Source organism: Coregonus clupeaformis, chromosome 26 (assembly GCF_020615455.1).
Source record: "Coregonus clupeaformis isolate EN_2021a chromosome 26, ASM2061545v1, whole genome shotgun sequence".
Lineage (NCBI taxonomy): Eukaryota > Metazoa > Chordata > Actinopteri > Salmoniformes > Salmonidae > Coregonus > Coregonus clupeaformis.
In genome coordinates, this window is record NC_059217.1 from 3,062,186 (window position 1) to 3,085,297 (window position 23,112).

At 43.1% G+C, this 23,112-nt stretch overlaps 1 protein-coding gene and 1 pseudogene across 1 annotated transcript; both read right to left on the minus strand.

Annotated features, from left to right (window-relative positions):
* Positions 1-7,025: 7,025 nt before the first annotated feature.
* On the minus strand, positions 7,026-10,763 carry LOC121540509 (protein Dr1). Its single transcript, XM_041849441.2, has 3 exons — positions 9,938-10,763; positions 9,483-9,646; positions 7,026-8,843 (listed from the first exon to the last, which is right to left on the minus strand). Exons 1-3 carry the CDS (start codon positions 10,155-10,157, stop codon positions 8,697-8,699), a joined length of 531 nt encoding a protein of 176 aa, XP_041705375.1. The 5' UTR covers positions 10,158-10,763; the 3' UTR covers positions 7,026-8,696.
* A 3,998-nt stretch (positions 10,764-14,761) lies between these two features.
* Positions 14,762-22,130, minus strand: LOC121540044 (annotated as a pseudogene).
* Between the last annotated feature and the right edge of the window lie 982 nt (positions 22,131-23,112).

Sequence of the window (23,112 nt, forward strand, 5' to 3'; positions counted from 1 at the left end):
GAGACATTGAGGTGGGATCAATCCAAGGGTGGATTCGGCACACAAGGCGATATTTTCCCCGATGCCTAGCCCGCGAGGACATTGCCTGTGATGTTGACGAGGTCTTGTGGCCAGATCCGAACAGAAGGCGTGATCCATAAGCCCCCCCGCCCCCCACCACACACACGCACACACACACAAAACAAGTATATGTTTTTTCCCCCAATAGCAATTTATCCAGTAATTGTCTTGTTTTTTTACTTTTGTTTTGTTGCTAAATTTGATGTTAAGAATTTCTGTAAGAATGTTTGTTTTTTTGTAAAAAAAAAATTGTAAATACTGTTTGATTACTGCAGAAATTCTACTTTTGAGTTTTACAGAAGACAATGACAATAAAATGACAATAAAAATAGAAACACAAAGACTGCAGTGTTTTATATAAAGCCCATCAGTGTGTTGCTAGTGAAATGAAAGAGTAATTCAAATGTTGCTTGTGTGTATGTTTTTTTTTGCAAGAATTTCATTTTTAGAAAGGAGTGTTAAGTTTTGATTGCAGTGTTTCACTTTGGCATATATGTGAGTTGTTAATCTCCAAGTGCTATGTCTGATTGGCTTGTGTGTTGAGTTTTGACATAATGAGCCAAATTCTGCAAAAAGTGTGTAAGCAATAGGCAAAAACTGTATTGACACCCTTGATAAAGATCAGCAATAATGAATGTCTGCATCAAATAAATCATTAAAATACTGACCTATATTGTATGTTCAAAATTTATATTATTTTATACTTATATAATAGCTCGGAGAAAGAGATTTAGTTTAACAAGTAATAATAGTTTTTCTCAAAAAGGTAGGGGTCCAAAATTATTGACACCCCTAAATGACCCAATACATTATTTACCATTAATTTCTATTGGGCACAAAATAATCTGAAACACAACCAAAACGAACTGCACATTCAACAAATCTGATCTAACAAAGTGGATATTTGTAAAATCTGTAATGATTTATGTATTGTAACAGGCCCACAATGTGGTTACTTAAGTCTACATTTATATTTTGGTCATTTAGCACAGGGGTTCCCAAACTATTTCACTCGGGGCCCCCTTCCAGCATTGGGGAACATCCCGCGCTCCCCCTGCGCGCATGCATGCGCCACGTCTATTTCTATGGGCACAAGCACTGTTCATGACACAAACTGTTCACACCCCTCTTGTTGGTGGAAAGAATTTTGCAGGATTAAAGCTTATTTCCTGCAATTCTACAATTGTTTTAATGGGGTCAAAGAAAATGTTGCAGTTTTAAAGCAAATTTACATTTTACATGTCTAATGTGTATTCATGTGATATTTGAGGGACAAAAAAAATACAACAATATCTATGGGCTAAAAAAACTAAATAAAAAAACATTAGTTGACATTTCTGACAAGTTATAAATAGATCTCTAAGGTATACAATGACTAACATGACAAGAGGAACTGATGATGCACTACCCAATTTCGAAATTGCAACTTGTGCATTATATTATAAAAATGTTCAGGAGTAAGTTTAAAGCCAGACTGACTTCCTTTAATATACATATATATATATATATATATATATATATATATATATATATATATATATTGTGTGATGTCACGAGAGGCTGTGTCCTGGAGGGACGTTACATCCCCCTGAGATGGCTGCAAACCCAGACAGCTATGGCTCCATCTGCTGGTATGGTCGGGAACTCCACCCCTCTATGGCCAATCTTCCCACGCAGCTGAAACAAATGAGGAGCTGATGAGCGGAAGGTTTGGGAAGGGAAGAGACACAGTCTCCAACCTGGGCTCTCTGGAGGACAAGAGTGCTGCACGTCCACTTCCATGAGGAATATAAGGATTTGGAGATACTTACCTTTGGGAAATACTCACCTTTGGGATATATGCACCTGTGGAAATACGTGTGGGACATTTGGAAGGACGTTTTGCTGGGTTGGCCACTAGCTGCAACGTGGAATACAGTAAGACTGGGGAAAAGTTATTTGAGCGAGGGAGAGTTATGATTTTGGAGGTGGAAGAGACATCCCTGAACTGTTAACCCTTAAGAGCCGCCAGAGAACAGTATTGTGTTATACTTTCGTTAGTTTCCCAAGACCTTTAATAAAATCCTTGTTTTGGTTGAACCTGGTCTCCTTGCACTACTTGAGCAATCCCGCTGAAAGCTGTGTAGCCTCTCGTGACATCACAATATATATATATATATATATACACACACAGTGGGGAGAACAAGTATTTGATACACTGCCGATTTTGCAGGCTTTCCTACTTACAAAGCATGTAGAGGTCTGTAATTTGTATCATAGGTACACTCCAACTGTGAGAGACAGAATCTAAAACAAAAATCCAGAAAATCACATTGTATGATTTTTAAGTAATTAATTTGCATTTTATTGCATGACATAAGTATTTGATCACCTACCAACCAGTAAGAATTCCGGCTCTCACAGACCTGTTAGTTTTTCTTTAAGAAGCCCTCCTGTTCTCCACTCATTACTCATGTTTGAACTCATTACCTGTATAAAAGACACCTGTCCACACACTCAATCAAACAGACTCCAACCTCTCCACAATGGCCAAGACCAGAGAGCTGTGTAAGGACATCATGGATCAAATTGTAGACCTGCACAAGGCTGGGATGGGCTACAGGACAATAGGCAAGCAGCTTGGTGAGAAGGCAACAACTGTTGGCGCAATTATTAGAAAATGGAAGAAGTTCAAGATGACGGTCAATCACCCTTGGTCTGGGGCTCCATGCAAGATCTCACCTCGTGGGGCATCAATGATCATGAGGAAGGTGAGGGATCAGCCCAGAACTACATGGCAGGACCTGGTCAATTACCTGAAGAGAGCTGGGACCACAGTCTCAAAGAAAACCATTGTAACACACTACGCCGTCATGGATTAAAATCCTGCAGCTGCACGCAAGGTCCCCCTGCTCAAGCCAGGCGCATGTCCAGGCCCGTCTGAAGTTTGCCAATGACCATCTGGATGATCCAGAGGAGGAATGGGAGAAGGTCATGTGGTCTGATGAGACAAAAATATAGCTTTTTGGTCTAAACTCCACTCGCCGTGTTTGGAGGAAGAAGAAGGATGAGTACAACCCCTAGAACACCATCCCAACCGTGAAGCATGGAGGTGGAAACTTCATTCTTAGGGGATGCTTTTCTGCAAAGTGTACAGGACGACTGCACCGTATTGAGGGGAGGATGGATGGGGCCATGTATCGCGAGATCTTGGCCAACAACCTCCTTCCCTCAGTAAGAGCATTGAAGATGGGTCGTGGCTGGGTCTTCCAGCATGACAACGACCGAAACACACAGCCAGGGCAACTAAGGAGTGGCTCCGTAAGAAGCATCTCAAGGTCCTGGAGTGGCCTAGACAGTCTCCAGACCTGAACCCAATAGAAAATCTTTGGAGGGAGCTGAAAGTCCGTATTGCCCAGCGACAGCCCCGAAACCTGAAGGATCTGGAGAAGGTCTGTATGGAGGAGTGGGCCAAAATCCCTGCTGCAGTGTGTGCAAACCTAGTCAAGACCTACAGGAAACATATGATCTCTGTAATTGCAAACAAAGGTTTCTGTACCAAATATTAAGTTCTGCCTTTCTGATGTATCAAATACTTATGTCATGCAATAAAATGCAAATTAATTACTTAAAAATCATACAATGTGATTTTCTGGATTTTTGTTTTAGATTCCGTCTCTCACAGTTGAAGTGTACCTATGATGAAAATTACAGACCTCTACATGCTTTATAAGTAGGAAAACCTGCAAAATCGGCAGTGTATCAAATACTTGTTCTCCCCACTGTATATACAGTACCAGTCAAATATTTTATATTTGAGATTCTTCAAAGTAGCCACCCTTTTCCTCGATGACAGTTTTGCACACTCTTGGCATTCTCTCAACCAGCATAACCTGGAATGTTTTTCCAACAGTGTTGAAGGAGTTCCAACATATGCTGAGCACTTGTTGGCTGCTTTTCCTACACTCTGCGGTCCAACTCATCCCAAACCATCTCAATTGGGTTGAGATCGGGTGATTGTGAAGGCCATGTCATCTGATGCAGCACTCCATCACTCTCCTTCTTGGTCAAATAGCCCTTACACAGCCTGGAGGTGTGTTGGGTCATTGTCCTGTTGAAAAACAAATGATAGTTCCACTAAGCGCAAACCAGATGGGATGGAATATCGCTGCAGAATGCTGTGGTAGCCATGCTGGTTAAGTGTGCCTTGAATTCTAAATAAATCACCAATAGTGTCACCAACAAAGCACCCAAACACCATCTAACCTCCTCCTCCATGCTTCATGGTGGGAACCACACATGCAGAGATCATCCGTTCACCTACTCAGCGTCTCATAAAGACACGGCGGTTGGAACCAAAAATCTCAAATTTGGACTCTTCAGACCAAAGGACAGATTTCCACCAGTCTAATGTCCATTGCTTGTGTTTCTTGGCACAAGCAAGCCTCTTCTTATTATTGGTGTCCTTTAGTAGTGTTTTTTTTGCAGCAATTCGACCATGAAGGCCTGATTCACGCAGTCTCCTCTGAACAGTTGATGTTGAGATGTGTCTGTTACTTGAACTCTGTGAAGCATTTATTTGGGCTGCCATTTCTGAGGCTGGTAACTCTAATGAACTTATCCTCTACAGCAGAGGTAACTCTGGGTCTTCCTTTCCTGTGGCGGTCCTCATGAGAGCCAGTTTCATCATAGCGCTTGATGGTTTTTGCGACTGCACTTGAAGAAACTTTCAAAGTTCTTGAAATGTTCCGTATTGACTGACCTTCATGTCTTAAAGTAATAATGGACTGTCGTTTCTCTTTGCTGTTTTGAGCTGTTCTTGCCATGATATGGACTTGGTCTTTTACCAAATAGGGCTATCTTCTGTATACCAACCCTACCTTGTCACAACACAACTGATTGGCTCAAACTCATTAAGAAGGAAAGAAATTCCACAAATTAACTTTTAACAAGGCACACCTGTTAATTGAAATGCATTCCAGGTGACTACCTCATGAAGCTGGTTGAGAGAATGCCAAGAGTGTGCAAAGCTGTCATCAAGGCAAAGGGTTGCTACTTTGAAGAATCTCAAATATAAAATATATTTTGATTTTTTAAACACTTTTTTGGTTACTACATGATTCCATACGTGTTATTTCAGAGTTTTGATGTCTTCACTATTATTCTACAATGTAGAAAATAGTAAAAAAAAATAAAGAAAAACCCTGGCATGAGTAGGTGTGTCCAAACTTTTGACTGGTACTGTATATATACAGTGCATTTGGAAAGTATTCAGACCTCTTCCCTTTTTCTACATTTGTAACGTTACAGCCTTATTCCAAAATTGATTCAATAATTGTTTTCCCTAATCAATCTACACACAATACCCCATAATGACGAAACGACAGGTTTTAATGTATTACAAATAAAAAACAGAAATACCTTATTTACATAAGTATTCAGACCCTTAGCTATGAGACTCGAAATTGAGGTCAGGTGCATCCTGTTTCCATTGATCATCCTTGAGATGTTTCTACAACTTGATTGGAGTCTACCTGTGGTAAATTAAATTGATTGGACATGATTTGGAAAGGCACACACCTGTCTATATAAGGTCCCACAGTTGACAGTGCATGTCAGAGCAAAAACCAATTAATCAGGTAGAAGGAATTGTCTGTAGAGCTCCGAGACATGATTGTGTCGAGGCACAGATCTGGGGAAAGGTACCAAAACAATTCTGCAGCATTGAAGGTCTCCAAGAAAACGATGGCCTCCATCATTCTTAACTGGGATAAGTTTGGAACCACCAAGACTCTTCCTAGAGCTGGTCGCCCGGCGAAACTGAGCAATCGGGGGAGAAGGGCCTTGGTCAGGGAGGTGACCAAGAACCCGATGCTCACTCTGACAGAGCTCCAGAGTTCCTCTGAGATGGGAGAACCTTCCAGAAGGACAACCATCTCTGCAGCACTCCACCAATCAGGCCTTTATAGTAGAGTGGCCAGACGAATCCATTCCTCAGTAAAAGGCACATGACAGCCCGCTTGGAGTTTGTCAAAAGGCACCTAAAAGGACTCTCAGACCATGAGAAACAAGATTCTCTGGTCTGATGAAAGAGATCCTTGATGAAAACCTGCTCCAGAGCGCTCAGGACTTCAGACTGGAGCGAAGGTTCACCTTCCAACAGGACAATGACCCTAAGCACACAGCCAAGACAACACAGGATTGGGTTCGGGACAAGTCTCTGAATGTCCTTGAGTGGCCCAGCCAGAGCCCAGACTTGAACCCGATCGACGCTCCCCATCCAACCCGACAGAGCATGAGAGGATCTGCAGAGAAGAATGAGAGAAACTACCTAAATACAGGTGTGCCAAGCTTCTAGCATCATACCGAAGAAGACTCAAGGCTGTAATCGCTGCCAAAGGTGCTTCAACAAAGTACTGAATAAATGGTCTGAATACTTATGTCATATTTCGTTTTTTATTATACATAAAAAATAAAAAAAGTTTTTGCTTTGTCATTATGGGGTATTGTGTGTAGATTGATGATGGAAAAAATACAATTTAATCAAATTTAGAATAAGGCTGTAACGTAACAAAATGTTGAAAAAGTAAAGGGGTCTGAATATTTCCCAAATGCACTGTATAGCTGTAGCTATCCAATAAGAAACACTTGTTTTCAGTGTCCGTTGCAAACGACCCTCGCGCCTCCACAGTTTAGGAACCACTGACACTCTTATCCAGAGCAACTTACAGTCAGTGCATTCGACTCATTGCAAGTATTTTACATTTCAGTATATTACAGTTTTCCCATTTATAATAATTTACCAAGATGTGTGAACATTGGATTTACATTGCTTGGAATATGGTAGAAAGGTATCATATAATAGCATATTGTATGACTTGTTGGTCATAGTAAGCAAATGTGCAGCTTTTGTCCGTGATGAAAAACTGTAAAGTTAACATAAAATGAGGAAAGGACTGTAAATAACTCCACAAAACATGAAGAGGAAGGGTTGGTCTCTATAAAACATGTTAACTTTATTGCTTAAAGAATACAACTTTATAGAAGGCATGTGAATGTGTATCACACGTAGAGGTTACCAATCTCTACATTTTTAAAGAATTCACCACACATTCACAATGCAACTTTTTCATACCACACTGGAGAAAAAGTGTGTGCCCCAAATGGAACCCTATTTCCTACACGGTGCACTACTTTTGACTAGAGACAAAGTATTCATATGCACTAGAGAAAATAGGCTGCCATTTGGGATGCAAACAAAAGCAGATTAAGCCAAGAAGATAAAGCATTTTTACAAAGTAAAAGTTACCATCAGCATTGTGAACAGTAACCTGAGTGCACACTGCACCCAAGTCTCTTTATTCTACACATGGAACATACACCTTGGCCTCATCTCATATACTCAGGGTTGTTAAGCTATGCCCCATATTGCACCCTATTCCCTATATAGTGCACTACTTATAACCAAGGCCAATTGGGTTCTGGTCAAGAGTATTGCACTATATAGGAAAGAGGGTGCCATTTGGGATACAACCTATATATTTGGTTCTATGGGTCAAAAAGAATCTCAAATGAGTAGCTAATCAATTAGCAATACTGTAGGTGAACATAAGAAAAAAGCATCAACCTACTTAGATAATGACTGAGCTAAAATAAAAAGCATTTCGAAATCCTATTTTACTAATCATATTCACAACCCCTCTAAGTGTTTCCGAAATGTTGTGTGCGTCCCAAATGGCACCCTATTCCCATTATAGTAGAATACTTGACCAGGGCCTATAGGGTTCGGGTCAAATGTAGTGCACTATATAGGACATAGGGTGCTGTTTGGGACACATCCGTCCTGTTAAACAAACATACGAAGAAGGAACTATTTCTGTAAAAACGACTACTCAAAAAGGATCACAAGCCAGTAGGAGGAATAAGTAAAGCCCACCTTTGACAAAGAGTGTGGAGCTGTTCTCCTGAAACCCCCAAACAATCTAGTAGAAACACAACCTAAAGGAGCAGTACCTGAACTGTACTAACGTTCTTTTCTCAACATAGCCAAAACCATGATACTTTTTTTCAACACTCCATCTGCCTTCAGCAGCATTTTCCATGCTACCTTGCATCCAACATTAATCTCCAATCTACAAACCACACAGTACATGACACAATTCCATGACAGATTTAACATTTGATTTGTGATTGGCAAAAATAAAATTTAGGATAAGTGGAGGAATGCTTGAAAATGCATCTTTATCCAAATATGTTCGTTTTCAGGTACTGCTGTCAAAAAAAGAAAAAAAGATATCTATCTATATACCTTGAAACTGTCCATAACAATGTGTACGCCTGATACTGGACTGGTGGGATTATTGTGCATAATGTCCGAACACAGCTCAGATCTCTGCCAATGAGATCGTTGGGAGAGAGAGGGCTGCTTGCTGACACTGTCCAAAGAAAATAAGGGATTTGGCCTGGGTCGTGTTCAATAGTCACAAAACAGGGAGAAAACAGCCCGAAACAGGGTGGTAGCCTACTATCTGTAGTTATCCAATAACAGACGATCGCTTTCAGTATCCATTGCAAAATGTTTTGCTATGGTGTGCCCTAATGAAGACCCTGCCTTCTTGTTGTTGCTCAAATCCCAGTCCAAGGTGTCATCTTCATCATCACATGTCATCCTCGTCATCCTCGTCCTGGGAGGAGCCAGCCTGCTGTCCAGCACTGGCGGATGCTGCAGCCAACTGGGCCTGCTGGGCAGCCTGCTGCATCTGGAGCCACTCCTGTTGGGCTAGCTCTGCTTGCTGCTGCCGCGCCTGGAACACAATTAACAAAGGTTAGTCAGGGTTAGAGATACAGGGTGTGTGCCTGAGTGGGTAACATGACAACTCTACACATATACTGTCCCCCACTGGAGACCGGGGCTCACTTCCGGGTCCAGGCTCTCATTTTCGTACCGTCTCTCCTGTAGAAACGTGTGTTGGGAATTTACATTTTTACATTTAAGTCAATTAGCAGACGCTCTTATCCAGAGCGACTTACAGTTAGTGAGTGCATACATTTTCATACTTTTTTCATACTGGCCCCCCGTGGGAAACAAACCCACAACCCTGGCGTTGCAAGCACCATGCTCTACCAACTGAGTTACATTTACATGTTCATGTGTGAAGGGTATTAATCAGAGATGAGATCATCAGGCAATGTAATTTATGTACACTAACCAGGTGATCTGTGTGTTAACGTGTAGAGCCAGAGATGCAGCAGCAAATGTCCTGATTCGTATTAGGCCTCTTGATCCTCCTAACACAGGTTATCAGTCTTGATCTTAATACTGTGTCTGGATAGCCTGGTCCCAGATCGGTTTGTGCCAACAGCCTAGTCCCAGATCGGTTTGTGTTTTTGCCAACTCTATTGTGGCATGACAGACTAGCACAGGCTACAATCTTGAACCTTACCTTAGCAAAGAGTTCCTGTTGTTGTCGAAGGAGCTCTTCCTCTGGGATACCCAGGTTCTCCAGGCGAGAGCTGGCCTTTCTCCTCTTAAGTGCTACTGTTTTACATTCCTGCAAGACATCCTTCACTTCTGTGATGTATGATGCAAAACCCAGGCTTTCAAGTGCTGTGGAAAATAATGAATACAAGGTTAGGGGGGAAAAAACTGAAAATGAATAAACTATCTTGTCACTTGATTATTGAGGACCAAATAGTGCTCAGCTAGCCTGGGTCCAGATCTGATTGGTTTGTGCTGGTAAGACAGAACAAAATGATCTGGGAACAGGCTAGTACATACCTAACTAAGACATCAACTTCAAAACACATGGCAAGAAAGGGAAACACCCACACTGTACAAGAATGCATTTTGAAACCTGTTGGTAACGTTACAGAATAGATAAAGACAAGAATCACTAACCATTAATGACATGTTCAGGAGATATAGTCTTCTTTTCAGACTTGTTACATATTTCATTCGCCTCTGATGAAATTAGATGTATGAACTCTGTGCAACAGTTCACAACAAGTTCCCTCGCATCGTTGGCAACCCGTACGTTGGGCAAAGTTTCTTTGATCATTTTGTTGATAGCTGCCCTGGGAATGGTGAGGTCGTCATCGTTTCCCGACGAAGAAGCCATCGTATTCCAGATAACGTTAACTAGCAAGATTGTCTAGTTAACGTAGTACAAACGAAACCCTTGCGTTGATAGTTGGGTTTCGCAGCGGTCTTTGTGTTGAACAATGTCGTGAGTTAGAAGCTAACATTAGCTAGTTAGCCGAACTCGGGAGTAATTAGGTTTAAAAAGTTATTTAAACTAGCCAACGTTAGCTATCTACTTGGCTATGTATAGTAAACTAGCTAGCTACAAAAAAAAGCCAATTGACACAGCACACCATAATGCTACTGCAGAGACGTGGGATGTAACGGAAAAGTCAACGTAAACAGAAAACTAGCTAGCGAGTTACGTTAGCTAACGTTAGCTTTGGTCCCTCTCGCAACGTTAGCTAGCTACAACACGGCTTTGCAGCGGCTATTGAGGACATGGCTACGCTAGTAAACGTGTCGTTGGGATCATTTCGTAACGCAGTGTTGATCCAAAACACTGTTTCAAACAAAATATTGTATGCACTGGTACGAGAATTGCTGTTCCTTTATCGCTCGAACTAAATACTTTAATTCATTTATTCTCTTATGTCCGCTTCATCAGCACTGAAATGTCTCCGGAAACGACTCTACGCGAACAAAATCCATATCCGGTATATTATTTTTCTACAGTGCCTGTGCTACGGTCCAAAGACACATGTCGCCGCTTACTGTGTTGAGGCGAAATAATACTTTCATTAAAATGTGGGCCAAGACCACAAGTAAGCCTATGACTAAAATACTTGGATTTGCAAGATCATTTCCCCTTTCCACATTAACCTTTACCATATTAGTTTAATCACGTCACCATATTCCTGTTTTGTGTTTGTTAATGACAAACAAAACGTTGATATAATAATGCTTATTGGATTATCCTTCAATACAACTGGGGCTTTGAATACCAGCGCAATATACCCTGTGAATCATTACTGACCCAGTAGATAACATCGTTACATAATTGGATCTCCACACAACTTATCAGTGGATCCTTTTATTGTAGCCTCTGTCAATACAAAAGTCCATTGAGATTCCCCAGTAAAACACTTTTTCTCAAATTCAAAGGTAACTTTTCCGTCAACATTTGAAGCCATACATTTTCAACACAAACACTCTTCAAGACACAACTATTATAATTTTATGTTGGTTTATAATTGATAATAAAGAATTTAATTCATTTGATCACAAAATGTTGTGTTTAATGATTTTGCCACTGTCCTTTTTTGTTCTGCTTATGGTGCATAAAAGGGTGCATATAGTGGCTTTAAAAGGCTTAAAGGGAGTATCATGTATCAGGGATAGGGATATCATGTGGACATGGAAGTTTGTGGTCTATCTGTACTCTGCAAAGTAACATACTGTATGTCTGTGAAACATCTGGTAGGGTATTAAGAGCGCTTGCTTCAATATCCCACTATTAATTCCTATTCTATTCTCATAACCAGTGTTCTTCAATATTTTGTATAAGTGTTGAGCATATTTCAACAACAAAAATGGACTGACAGAAAACAATGTGAATACATTTTAAACACGTTGTTAGTACAGAAAATGACAAGACATCACAATAGGATATAAAGTAGAGTCTTTAGCCCAGGAATCTGGAAGAATTAATGGCAGTGGATGAAGCATTGAAGATACCTTCCCCCTGGACAGAGCCAGAGGAAACCTACGAATATTCCTTATGTAGTGCACAATCTCCTAATAGGACACACAGGGCTCTGGTCAAAAGTAGTGCACTACAGTATATAGGGAATACAGTGCATTCGGAAAGTATTCAGACCCCTTGACTTTTTCCACATTTTGTTACGTTACAGCCTTATTCTAAAATTGATTAAATTATTTGTTTTCCCCATCAATCTACAGACAATACCCTGTAATGACAAAACAAAAACGTATTTACATAAGTATTCAGACCTTTTGCTATGAGACGTGAAATTGAGCTCAGGTGCATCCTGTTTCCATTCATCATCCTTGAGATGTTTCTACAACTTGATTGGAGTCTACCTGTGGTAAATTCAATTGATTGGACATGATTTGGAAAGGCACACACCTGTCTATATAAGGTCCCACAGTTGACAGTGCATGTCAGAGCAAAAACCAAGCCATGAGGTCGCAGGAATTGTCCATAGAGCTCCGAGACAGGATTGTGTCGAGGCACAGATCTGGGGAAAGGTACCAAAAAATGTCTGCAGCATTGAAGGTCCGCAAGAACACAGTGGCCTCCATTATTCTTAAATGGAAGAAGTTTGGAACCACCAAGACTCTTCCAATCGGGGGAGAAGGGCCTTGGTCAGGGAGGTGACCAAGAACACGATGGTCACTCTGACAGAGCTCCAGAGTTCCTCTGTGGAGATGGGAGAACCTTCCAGAAGGAGAACCATCTCTGCAGCACTCCACCAATCAGGCCTTTATGGTAGAGTGGCCAGACTAATCCATTCCTCAGTAAAAGGCACATGACAGCCCGCTTGGAGTTTGCCAAAAGGCACATAAAGGACTCTCAGAGCACGAGAAACAAGATTATCTGGTCTGATGAACCAAGATTGAACTCTTTGGCCTGAATGCCAAAGGTCACATCTGGAGGAAATCTAGTACCTTCCCTATGGTGAAGTGTGGTCCTCTGTAGCTCAGCTGGTAGAGAGCGGCGCTTGTAACGCCAGGGTAGTGGGTTCGATCCCCAGGACCACCCATACACAAAAATGTATGCACGCATGACTGTAAGTCGCTTTGGATAAAAGCGTCTGCTAAATGGCATATTATTATTTTATGGTGGTGGCAGCATCATGCTGTGGGGATGTTTTTCAGTGGCAGGGACTGGGAGACTAGTCAGGGTTGAGGGTAAGATGAACGGAGCAAAGTACAGAGAGATCCTTGATGAAAACCTGCTCCAGAGCGCTCAGGACCTCAGACTGGGGCAAACGTATACCTTCCAAAAGGACAACGACCCAAGCACACAGCCCAGACAATGCAGGAGTGGCTTCGGGACAAGTCTCTGAATGCTCTACCAACTGAGCTATATCCCTGCCGGCCATTTCCTCCCCTACGCTGGGCCAATTGTGCGCCGCCCCATGGGTCTCCCGGTCGTGGCCAACTACGACAGAGCCTGGATTTGAACCAGGATCTCTAGTGGCACAGCTAGCACTGCAATGCAGTGCCTTAGACCACTGCGCCACTCGGGAGACTGTGAAACGTTTCGGGTAGGCTTCCACAAGCTTCCCACAATAAGTTGGGTGAATTTTGGCCCATTCCTCCTGACAGGGCTGGTGTAACTGAGTCAGGTTTGTAGGCCTTCTTGCTCGCACACGCTTTTTCAGTTCTGCCCACACATTTTCTATAGGATTGAGGTCAGGGTTTTGTGATGGCCACTCCAATACCTTGACTTTGTTGTCCTTAAGCCATTTTTCCACAACTTTGGAAGTATGCTTGGGGTCATTGTCCATTTGGAAGATCCATTTGCGACCAAGCTTTAACTTCCTGACTGATGTCTTGAGATGTTGCTTCAATATATGCACATCATTTTCCTTCCTCATGATGCCATCTATATTGTGAAGTGCACCAGTCACTCCTGCAGCAAAGCACCCCCACAGCATGATGCTGCCACCGTGATTCACGGTTGGGATGGTGTTCTTCAGCTTGCAAGCATTCCCCTTTTTCCTCCAAACATAACGATGGTCATTATGGCTAAACAGTTCTATTTTTGTTTAATCAGATCAAAAGACATTTCTCCCAAAAGTACGATCTTTGTCCCCATGTGCAGTTGCAAACCATAGTCTGGCTTTTTTATGCCGGTTTTGGAGCAGTGGCTTCTTCCTTGCTGAGCTGCCTTTCAGGTTATGTCGATATAGGACTCGTTTTACTGTGGATATAGATACTTTTGTACCTGTTTCTTCCAGCATCTTCACAAGGTCCTTTGCTGTTGTTCTGGGATTGATTTGCACTTTTCGCACCAAAGTACATTCATCTCTAGGAGACAGAACGGGTCTCCTTCCTGAGCGGTATGACGGCTGCGTGGTCCCATGGTGTTTATACTTGCGTACTATTGCTTGTACAGATGAACTTGGTACCTTCAGGTGTTTGGAAATTGCTCCCAAGGATGAACCAGACTTGTGGAGGTCTACACATTTTGTTTTTAGGTCTTGGCTGATTCTTTTGTTTTTCCCATGATTTCAAGCAAAGAGGCACTGAGTTTGAAGGTAGGCCTTGAAATACATCCACAGGTACATCTCCAATTTACTCAAATTATGTCAATTAGCCTATCAGAAGCTTCTAAAGCCATGACATCATTTTCTGGAATTTTCCAAGCTGTTTAAAGGCACAGTCAACTTAGTGTATGTAAACTTCTGACCCACTGGAATTGTGATACAGTGAATTATAAGTGAAATAATCTGTCTGTAAACAATTGTTGGAAAAATTACTTGTGTCATGCACAAAGTAGATGTCCTAACTGACTTGCCAAAACTGTAGTTTGTTAACAAGAAATTTGTGGAGTGGTTGAAAAACGAGTTGTAATGATTCCAACCTAAGTGTATGTAAACTTCCGACTTCAACTGTATGAGCTTTTATACTGTGTCAATTTTAGCCATTTTCCTCCATAACAATTGGCTACTATACCTCTGCTATGTCCTCAGGTGTCTGTCTAAGGCTTTCAAAGATCTGCTTGTAGTTCTTCAGATAGATGTCGGTGAACATATCTGCAGTCGATTTGTAAGCTTTGGAGAGGTCTGTCTTCATACCCTCCTCATACACCTTATGCTCAAACTCCATCACCACAGGGCCTGGCTCAATAAGAGCTATGCTGTCACAGCAATGACAGCAACACACAAACACACAAAACATCAAGTGAAAACAATGTACAGTATTGAACTCAATTATGTCACTGGAACACTTTTGTGTTTCCTACACTCTTAGAAAAAAGGGTTCCAAAAGGGTTCTTCGACTGTCCCCATAGGAGGACCCTTTTTGGTTCCAGGTAGAACCCTTTTTGGTTCCAGGTGGAACTCTTTTGGGTTCCATGTAGAACCCTCTGGGGAAAGGCTTCTACATGGAACCCAATAAGGTTTACCTGGAACCAAAAAGGGTTCTTCAAAGGGTTCTCCTATGGGGACAGCTGAAGAACCCTTTTAGGTTTTGTTTCCTACAGGAAAATGTATAATAAATATTCAGATTTATTAGCGGTTGTATTTTATAGCTTCTTCTAAATCCTCTCTAGAATAAGGGTGGGTGTGATGTAGTTGTTATTGTCATTGTCCAGCTTTTACACATCTGTTTTTTGTCACTCGTGGCATCAAACAATGGTAGGATATTGCTGTCTGTGAGTGCAGATATTGGTGACACGGACGAGTGTGTCACGATCGTCGTAAGCAACGGACCAAGGCGCAGCGTGATATGCGTACATCTTTTAATGAGTACTTATTAACTACAACAAAACGATACGTGAAGTCCTAAGGTTAACAAAACACAAACCTCTCCGGAACAAGATCCCACAAATGACAAGTGCAAAACAGGCTGCCTAAGTATGGTCCCCAATCAGAGACAACAAGCAACAGCTGATTCTCGTTGCCTCTGATTGAGAACCACCCCGGCCAACATAGAAACACATAACCTAGAACAGAACATAGAAAACGAAACATAGACACTACACAAAGAAACTAACACCCTGGCTCAACATACAAGAGTCCCCAGAGCCAGGGCGTGACAGTACCCCCCCCCCCAAAGGCGCGGACTGCGACCGCGCCAACATAAACCCAACAGGGGAGGGGCCGGGTGGGCATTCCTCCTCGGAGGTGGATCCGGCTCCGGGCGTGACCACCACCCTCTAACAACCCCCCCTTGGCACCCCTGGTCTGATCTGGCCACGCTGGCTGGAGCTGGACTGGACATCGGTGGAGCGGATTGCTTAGGCTCCGGTGTGGAGCAGCTGACCGGTACCTGACCAGGCACCGGTGAAACAGGCACGGGCTGTGCCGGACTGACGACACGCACCACAGGCTTGGTGCGGGGAGCAGGGATGGGCCGGACCGGGCTGGCGACGCGCACCACAGGCTTGGTGCGGGGAGCAGGAACAGGCCGTACCGGGCTGGCGACGCGCACCACAGGCTTGGTGCGGGGAGCAGGAACAGGCCGGGCCGGGCTGACGACGCGCACCATTGGCTTGGTGCGAGGGGCAGGAACAGGCCGGGCCGGCGACGCGCACCACAGGCTTGGTGCGAGGGGCAGGAACAGGCCGGGCCGGGCTGGCGACGCGCACCACTGGCTTGGTGCGAGGGGCAGGAACAGGCCGGGCCGGGCTGGCGACGCGCACCACTGGCTTGGTGCGAGGGGCAGGAACGGGTCGGGCCGGACTGGGAACACGCACCACTAACTTAGTGCGGGGAGCAGGATCGGGTTGGGCCGTACTGGGAACACGCACCACTAACTTAGTGCGGGGAGCAGGAACGGGTTGGGCCGGCCTGGGAACACGCACCACTAACTTAGTGCGGGGAGCAGGAACTGGTTGGGCCGTACTGGGAACACGCACCACTAACTTAGTGCGGGGAGCAGGAACGGGTCGGGCCGGACTGGGAACACGCACCACTAACTTAGTGCGGGGAGCAGGAACGGGTCGGGCCGTACTGGGAACACGCACCACTAACTTAGTGCGGGGAGCAGGAACGGGTTGGGCCGTACTGGGAACACGCACCACTAACTTAGTGCAGGGAGCAGGAACGGTTTGGGCCGTACTGGGAACACGCACCACTAACTTAGTGCGGGGATCAGGAACGGGCCGGACCGGACTGGTGACACACACCACTTGCTTGGTGCGAGGAGCGGGACTGGGTTTCCTCATAAACCTCCGCTCCCTCTGCTGCCTAACCAGTTCCTCTTGCCGTGCCTCTACACTCTCCTTCTCCCTTATCGCCTCCAGTAGTTCCTCCCTCTGACCAACTAACTCCTGCTCCCTCATGACCAATAGCCCCCGTAACCTGGTGGCCTCCTCTCCTATTCTGCAGATTCACCCTGTAGCTGCCTCCTGCTGCCCCGTCGTCCAAGCCGTGTGCCCCCCCCAAAAAAAATGTCTTGGGGTTGCCTCTTGCGTGTCCGACGTCGGCATGGTTGGCGCCGCTGCTCCTCTCTATGGCGCGCCTCCACAGTCTCCTCCCACGGACGGCGATCCATTCCGGCCTGGATTTCCTCCCAAGTCCAGGATCCCTTCCCGTCCAGGATCTCCTCACAAGTCCAGGCTGTCTGCTCCTGGACACGCTGCTTGTATAATAAATATTCAGATTTATTAGCGGTTGTATTTTATAGCTTCTTCTAAATCCTCTCTAGAATAAGGGTGGGTGTGATGTAGTTGTTATTGTCATTGTCCAGCTTTTACACATCAGTTTTTTGTCACTCATGGCATCAAACAATGGTAGGATATTGCTGTCTGTGAGTGCAGATATTGGTGACACGGACGAGTGTGTCACGATCGTCGTAAGCAACGGACCAAGGCGCAGCGTGATATGCGTACATCTTTTAATGAGTACTTATTAACTACAACAAAACAACAAAACGTGAAGTCCTAAGGTTAACAAAACACAAACCTCTCCGGAACAAGATCCCACAAATGACAAGTGCAAAACAGGCTGCCTAAGTATGGTCCCCAATCAGAGACAACAAGCAACAGCTGATTCTCGTTGCCTCTGATTGAGAACCACCCCGGCCGACATAGAAACACATAACCTAGAACAGAACATAGAAAACGAAACATAGACACTACACAAAGAAACTAACACCCTGGCTCAACATACAAGAGTCCCCAGAGCCAGGGCGTGACAGAGTGGCCCACAGGTGTTGGTTTGCATGCATTATTTCCCCTTGAAGGGAAGGCTGCTCCACAATGCATTCTCCCTCCTTCCTTCTTTAATATCTGCCTTATGAGACTAATTTAATTCTCACAAAGAGCAGTTTGAATGTGTGAATGTACCTACCACACACACCAGAAGCAGTATGGGGTAGGGAAGCTCTGGTCCAGGGCGTTAGTGCGGCTTGCTGAACAGAAGGCTCAACGTTAGCAAATCACACTAACGCCCTGGACCAGAACTGGTAGGGTAGGACCACTTACTTCAGACTAAACCTCAGGGCTTAGACAGCCAGGCTTTCACAGAGCCCCTCCACAGCAAACTTGGATGCAGCGTAGATATTATTAAATAATATACCTGAGAAAAAGGAGAACATCACCAAATAATTTATGCACACCAGATGTATCAATTTGAAAGTTTCCATTTTAGGAAGTTCAGATTGTAATGGAGGCAGTCTTTCCATTTCTAGGTCTATGGTTCTTTAACAGTTAATATTGAATATATAGCTAAGGAACATACAACTATCATTTGGGATTTGCATTGGGGAAGAATTTAAAATTATATTCACAAACAATAACAATGACTCAATGCTGCATCCATACTTTCTTCACACACAATCCTTATTATTGAGATGAGGTACCACAAAAACAAATGTATGTATTGATGTATATATAGTAGGGTCTTAACTTGTAGCCTACTCACAAACACACTAACATTCTTGCTGGTCTGCAAGAAAACCTCATAAAATGTAATTGTGAGAAAAGAAGCAACCGGTCTTACCCTGTATGCCCATGAGACTGCTGATCACAACAATATGGCCGCTCTTCCTCTTCTGCATGTCTGGCAGGATCTCTTTGAGGAGTCTCACCAGACTAAAGAAGTTGGTATCCATGACAGCCTTCATCTCCTCCATAGACTGGCACTCGATAGATCCAATGAGACTCCTCCCAGCACTGCTGACTGGGAGGGGAAAACATGGGTTTATTCAGTTATGTGGAAACATTTTGAACGTTGCGTTTGCAAATAGAAATAGAATGAATAGAGCCGACACGATTCCCTATTCTACATTTCTGCCTGAATGTTCTGTAACGTTAGATCCTCCTGAGCAGGCTACTGGACTAGGGAAGTCAGGGCAAAAAGCAGTGCAGTCCTTCTTTTTCATTTTACTTTATAGCCAACTATCCTTACAATAGAATTACAGTCTAATTCTTTACTGTGTATGCAATGCAAAGGAGATCAGGGAAGACAGTGTCCATGCATATAAAACTGTGTGATTATTAGCCTACGTGTAACACCAGTTAAGGGTCAGATGGATCAGATATGGCTCAGCTCTTATGATATCTAATGGCACCGAGATAAAGAGTGTAATTGTGTGTGCGAGCATTCTCGTATGTGTGTCCATGTGTGTGCGAGTGAGTGCACATGCATGTGTTTGTGTGTGCGTCCATACTCACTAAGTATGTCTATCCTGCGGGCAGTCTTCTTCGCACACATCCAGGTGTTTAATCTCCAGGGTCCTGCCCAGAGTCCTGCCTGCTGCCTCTACCAGGGGCTCTGCCTTACCCAGGTTCCAGACAGATGCAATATAGGATAACCGTCAACAACAATAACATCAAAGTCACATCATGGGAGTATTTTACCATACATTGACAGGTACAAAACAGGAGTTGAATGCAATGATTGTAAGTTGCTCTGGACAAAAGCATCTGCTAAATAACTCAAATGTAAATGATATATATAAAGTATAATAATAGATCAGACAGATGTTGCTCAGTGATTATTAGAAATGAATTCAAGAAACAGATTCACCAAAGTGCAGAGTAGCCATTGCGTATTCAGAATATCTGTCAATAAGGCAGTTTAAACTAGAGCGCTCTGTTTTACCTCTAAAATTGCTGTTAGGACGTCCCTGGAACGTCACACAGTCGCAGTGTTTTCAACTTACATATTTGACACACATGATTACATCGTGTATGCACAATCTCTTGGTTCACGGCATTCCAATCTTCCTGCTACGCCACCATGTCTGTCTATAACTGTATTCCTACACTTTGGACTTCAAAGTAAATCAGCTTTGTTAAAAATGCAATTAAGAAAAAACATATTTATCATAGTGATTCAGGAGTAACAATAAAACAGAATAAAATGCCCCACCAACATTAGACAACTATACAGAAAACCCTCAAATTGCTGAAATAAGTAAATTAAAACAATGATCAGAGAATAGTCAGATTAACAGATAATTAAAATAGCAGTGCAGATGACACTCTTTTGCTAACTTCTACAGATGCTACAGACTTTGTGGCACAGCAGAAAGACCAGGGTACCCCAAACCCAGAGGTTGTGAATTCAAATGCCAGATGGGGTCAAATTGAAAAGTCAGCACTAAGTGATCATGTCACGATCGTCGTATGGAGTAGACCAATGCGCAGCGTTAGTTGCAAACATACTTCTTTATTAGTGAAGAACGAACAAAAACAAGAAAAACGATAATGTGACAGTCAACGGTCCAACACAAACCTAACTAGAACAAGATCCCACAAACACAAAAGGGAAAACAGACAGTTTAAATATGGCTCCCAATCAGAGACAACCAGCCACAGCTGACACTCGTTGCCTCTGATTGGGAGCCACTCTGGCCAACATAGAAATACAAACTAGAACTCCCAAACATAGAAATACAACACATAGAATGACCACACCCTGGCTCAACATATAGAGTCCCAGAGCCCGGGTGTGACAGATCATGTCAAGTTTAATCATATTGATTAAAGATGTTTACACTATTTTAGCTAAACAGTGTACCACTTACCTTAAAACCCCCATACCATTTAATTACTTCCCTTACAAAAAAACCACGTGAAATGTGCGTTTTCACATGTGAAAACATTACACATGTTTAAAAAAATCTAATTATACTAAAAAATATATAGATGTAACATGCAACAATTGCAAATATTTTTCTGAGTTACAGTTCATATAAGGAAATCAGTCAATTGAAATACATTCATTAGGCCCTAATCTATGGATTCCACATGACTGGGAATAAAGATATGCATCTGTTGGTCACAGATACATAAAAAAAAGGTGTGGATTAGAAAACCAGCCAGTATCTGGTGTGACCCTCATTTGCCTCATGTAGTGGGACACATCTCCTTCGCATAGAGTTGATAAGGCTGTTGATTGTGGCCTGTGGAATGTTGTCCCACTCCTCTTCAATGGCTGTGTGAAGTTGCTGGATATTGGCGGGAGCCGGAACATTCTGTCGTACACGTTGATCCAGAGCATCCCAAACAGGCTCAATGGGTGACATATCTGGTGAGAATGCAGGCCATGGAAGAACTGGGACATTTTCAGCTTCCGGGAATTGTGTACAGATCCTTGCGACATGGGGCCGTGCATTATCATGCTGAATGATGAGGTGATGGCGGCGGATGAATGGCACGACAATGGACCTCAGAATCTCATCACGGTATTTCTGTGCATTCAAATTGCCATCGATAAAATGCAATTCTGTTTGTTGTCCATAGCTTTGCCTGCCCATACCATAACCCCACCGCCACCATGACATCAGCAAACTGCTTGCCCACACGACGTCATACACGTGGTCTGCGGTTTTGAGGCATGTTGGACGTACTGCCAAATTCTCTGAAACGACGTTGGAGGCGGCTTATGGTAGAGAAATTAACATTAAATTATCTGGCTAACAGGGATGTAAATGAATTTGTGCACAAAATTTGAGAGAAATAAGCTTTTTTTGCGTCTGGAAAAGGGATGGAACAGAGTCAAATGTGGTTTCCATATGTTTGATGTGTTTGATACCGTTCCATTTATTCCATTCCAGCCATTACAATGAGCCCATCCTCCTATAGCTCCTCCCACCAGCCTCCCCTGGTTTCATTGTATAGCATGTTGAAATTTCGCATTCCCCATGTTGTCACATTTAGTTTCATTTTATCACATGTTGCTTTTACATGTTATCATGCTATTGCATTAACTTCACATGAGATTACGTGAAATTCATCTGTTTTTTCCGTAAGGGCCCACTTGGCTACTTACCCATGAACCTCTTCTTCTCAGCCTCAGCAATGCGTACAGCTAGGGCCAATGCCTTAGGAGCAGCCTGTGATGAGGACAAACTTCTGGTTCATAGTGGCTGTTAGTTTCACAGGAACTCTAGTCTTTAGAAATCTAAATTGAGACAAATTCCTGAATAAGGCCAATAAAGTCACAACTCCAGCAGCAGGTAATGAGAGACAGCAGGAGGGAATGAAAGAGAGGAGGGAATGAGAGAGAGATAGGACAGAATAAGAAAGCATGAGGAGATGAGAGAGAGGGAGTGAAGGTGCTTTGCTTTCAAACCCCGGCTCCCTAATCCACACGAGCCAGACTTACCAGAGACAGCCTTATACAGGAGCATTATCAGCATCCATTAGCACGCACACAAACAAACACACACTGCCTGGGACACGTTAGCCTGATGCCTTTGGTGGGCTTTCACACGCTAAAGTTATGACTCCCTGGCTGTGGGTTAGCAAGTAGTGTGGGTGGGTAAACCCTGTGTCATGGGTAAATAGGTGGATAAATCACAATGCTAAAAAGACTTATCTAGGTGGGTACACTGAGTTTACTTGAGATTACCCTCCACAATATCACTAGTTTGGGAACTTGGGAGTAAGGCAATTGTGGCTAAGGAACACAAAACTATAGTTTGGGATTTGCATTTGGGAGGAATTGAAAATTATATTCACAAACAATAACATGACTCAATGCTGCATCCATCCTTTCTTCACACAAAAGCTTTATAAGTGAGATGAGGTACCACAAATACAAATGTATGTACTGATGTACAGTGCATTCAAAATGTATTCAGACTCCTTCACTTTTTTCACATTGTGTTACGTTACAGCCTTATTCTAAAATGGATTAAATCGTTTTTTCCCCTCATCAATCTAAACACAATACCACATAATGACAAAACGAAAACAGCTTTTTAGAAATATTTGCAAATGTATTAAAAATAAAAACAGAAATACCTTATTTACATAAGTATTCAGACCCTTTGCTATGAGACTCGAAATTGAGCTCAGGTGCATCCTGATTCCATTGATCATCCTTGAGTCCACCTGTGGT

Excerpts from the sequence above, each read along its gene's own strand:
- LOC121540509 (XM_041849441.2), bottom strand. The coding sequence starts at position 10,157 with ATGGCTTCTTCGTCGGGAAACGATGACGACCTCACCATTCCCAGGGCA. Across the intron at positions 9,647-9,937 it reads TCCTGAACATGTCATTAATG|CACTTGAAAGCCTGGGTTTT; the intron begins GTTAGTGATTCT and ends TATTTTCCACAG. Across the intron at positions 8,844-9,482 it reads AACAGGAACTCTTTGCTAAG|GCGCGGCAGCAGCAAGCAGA; the intron begins GTAAGGTTCAAG and ends ATTGTGTTCCAG.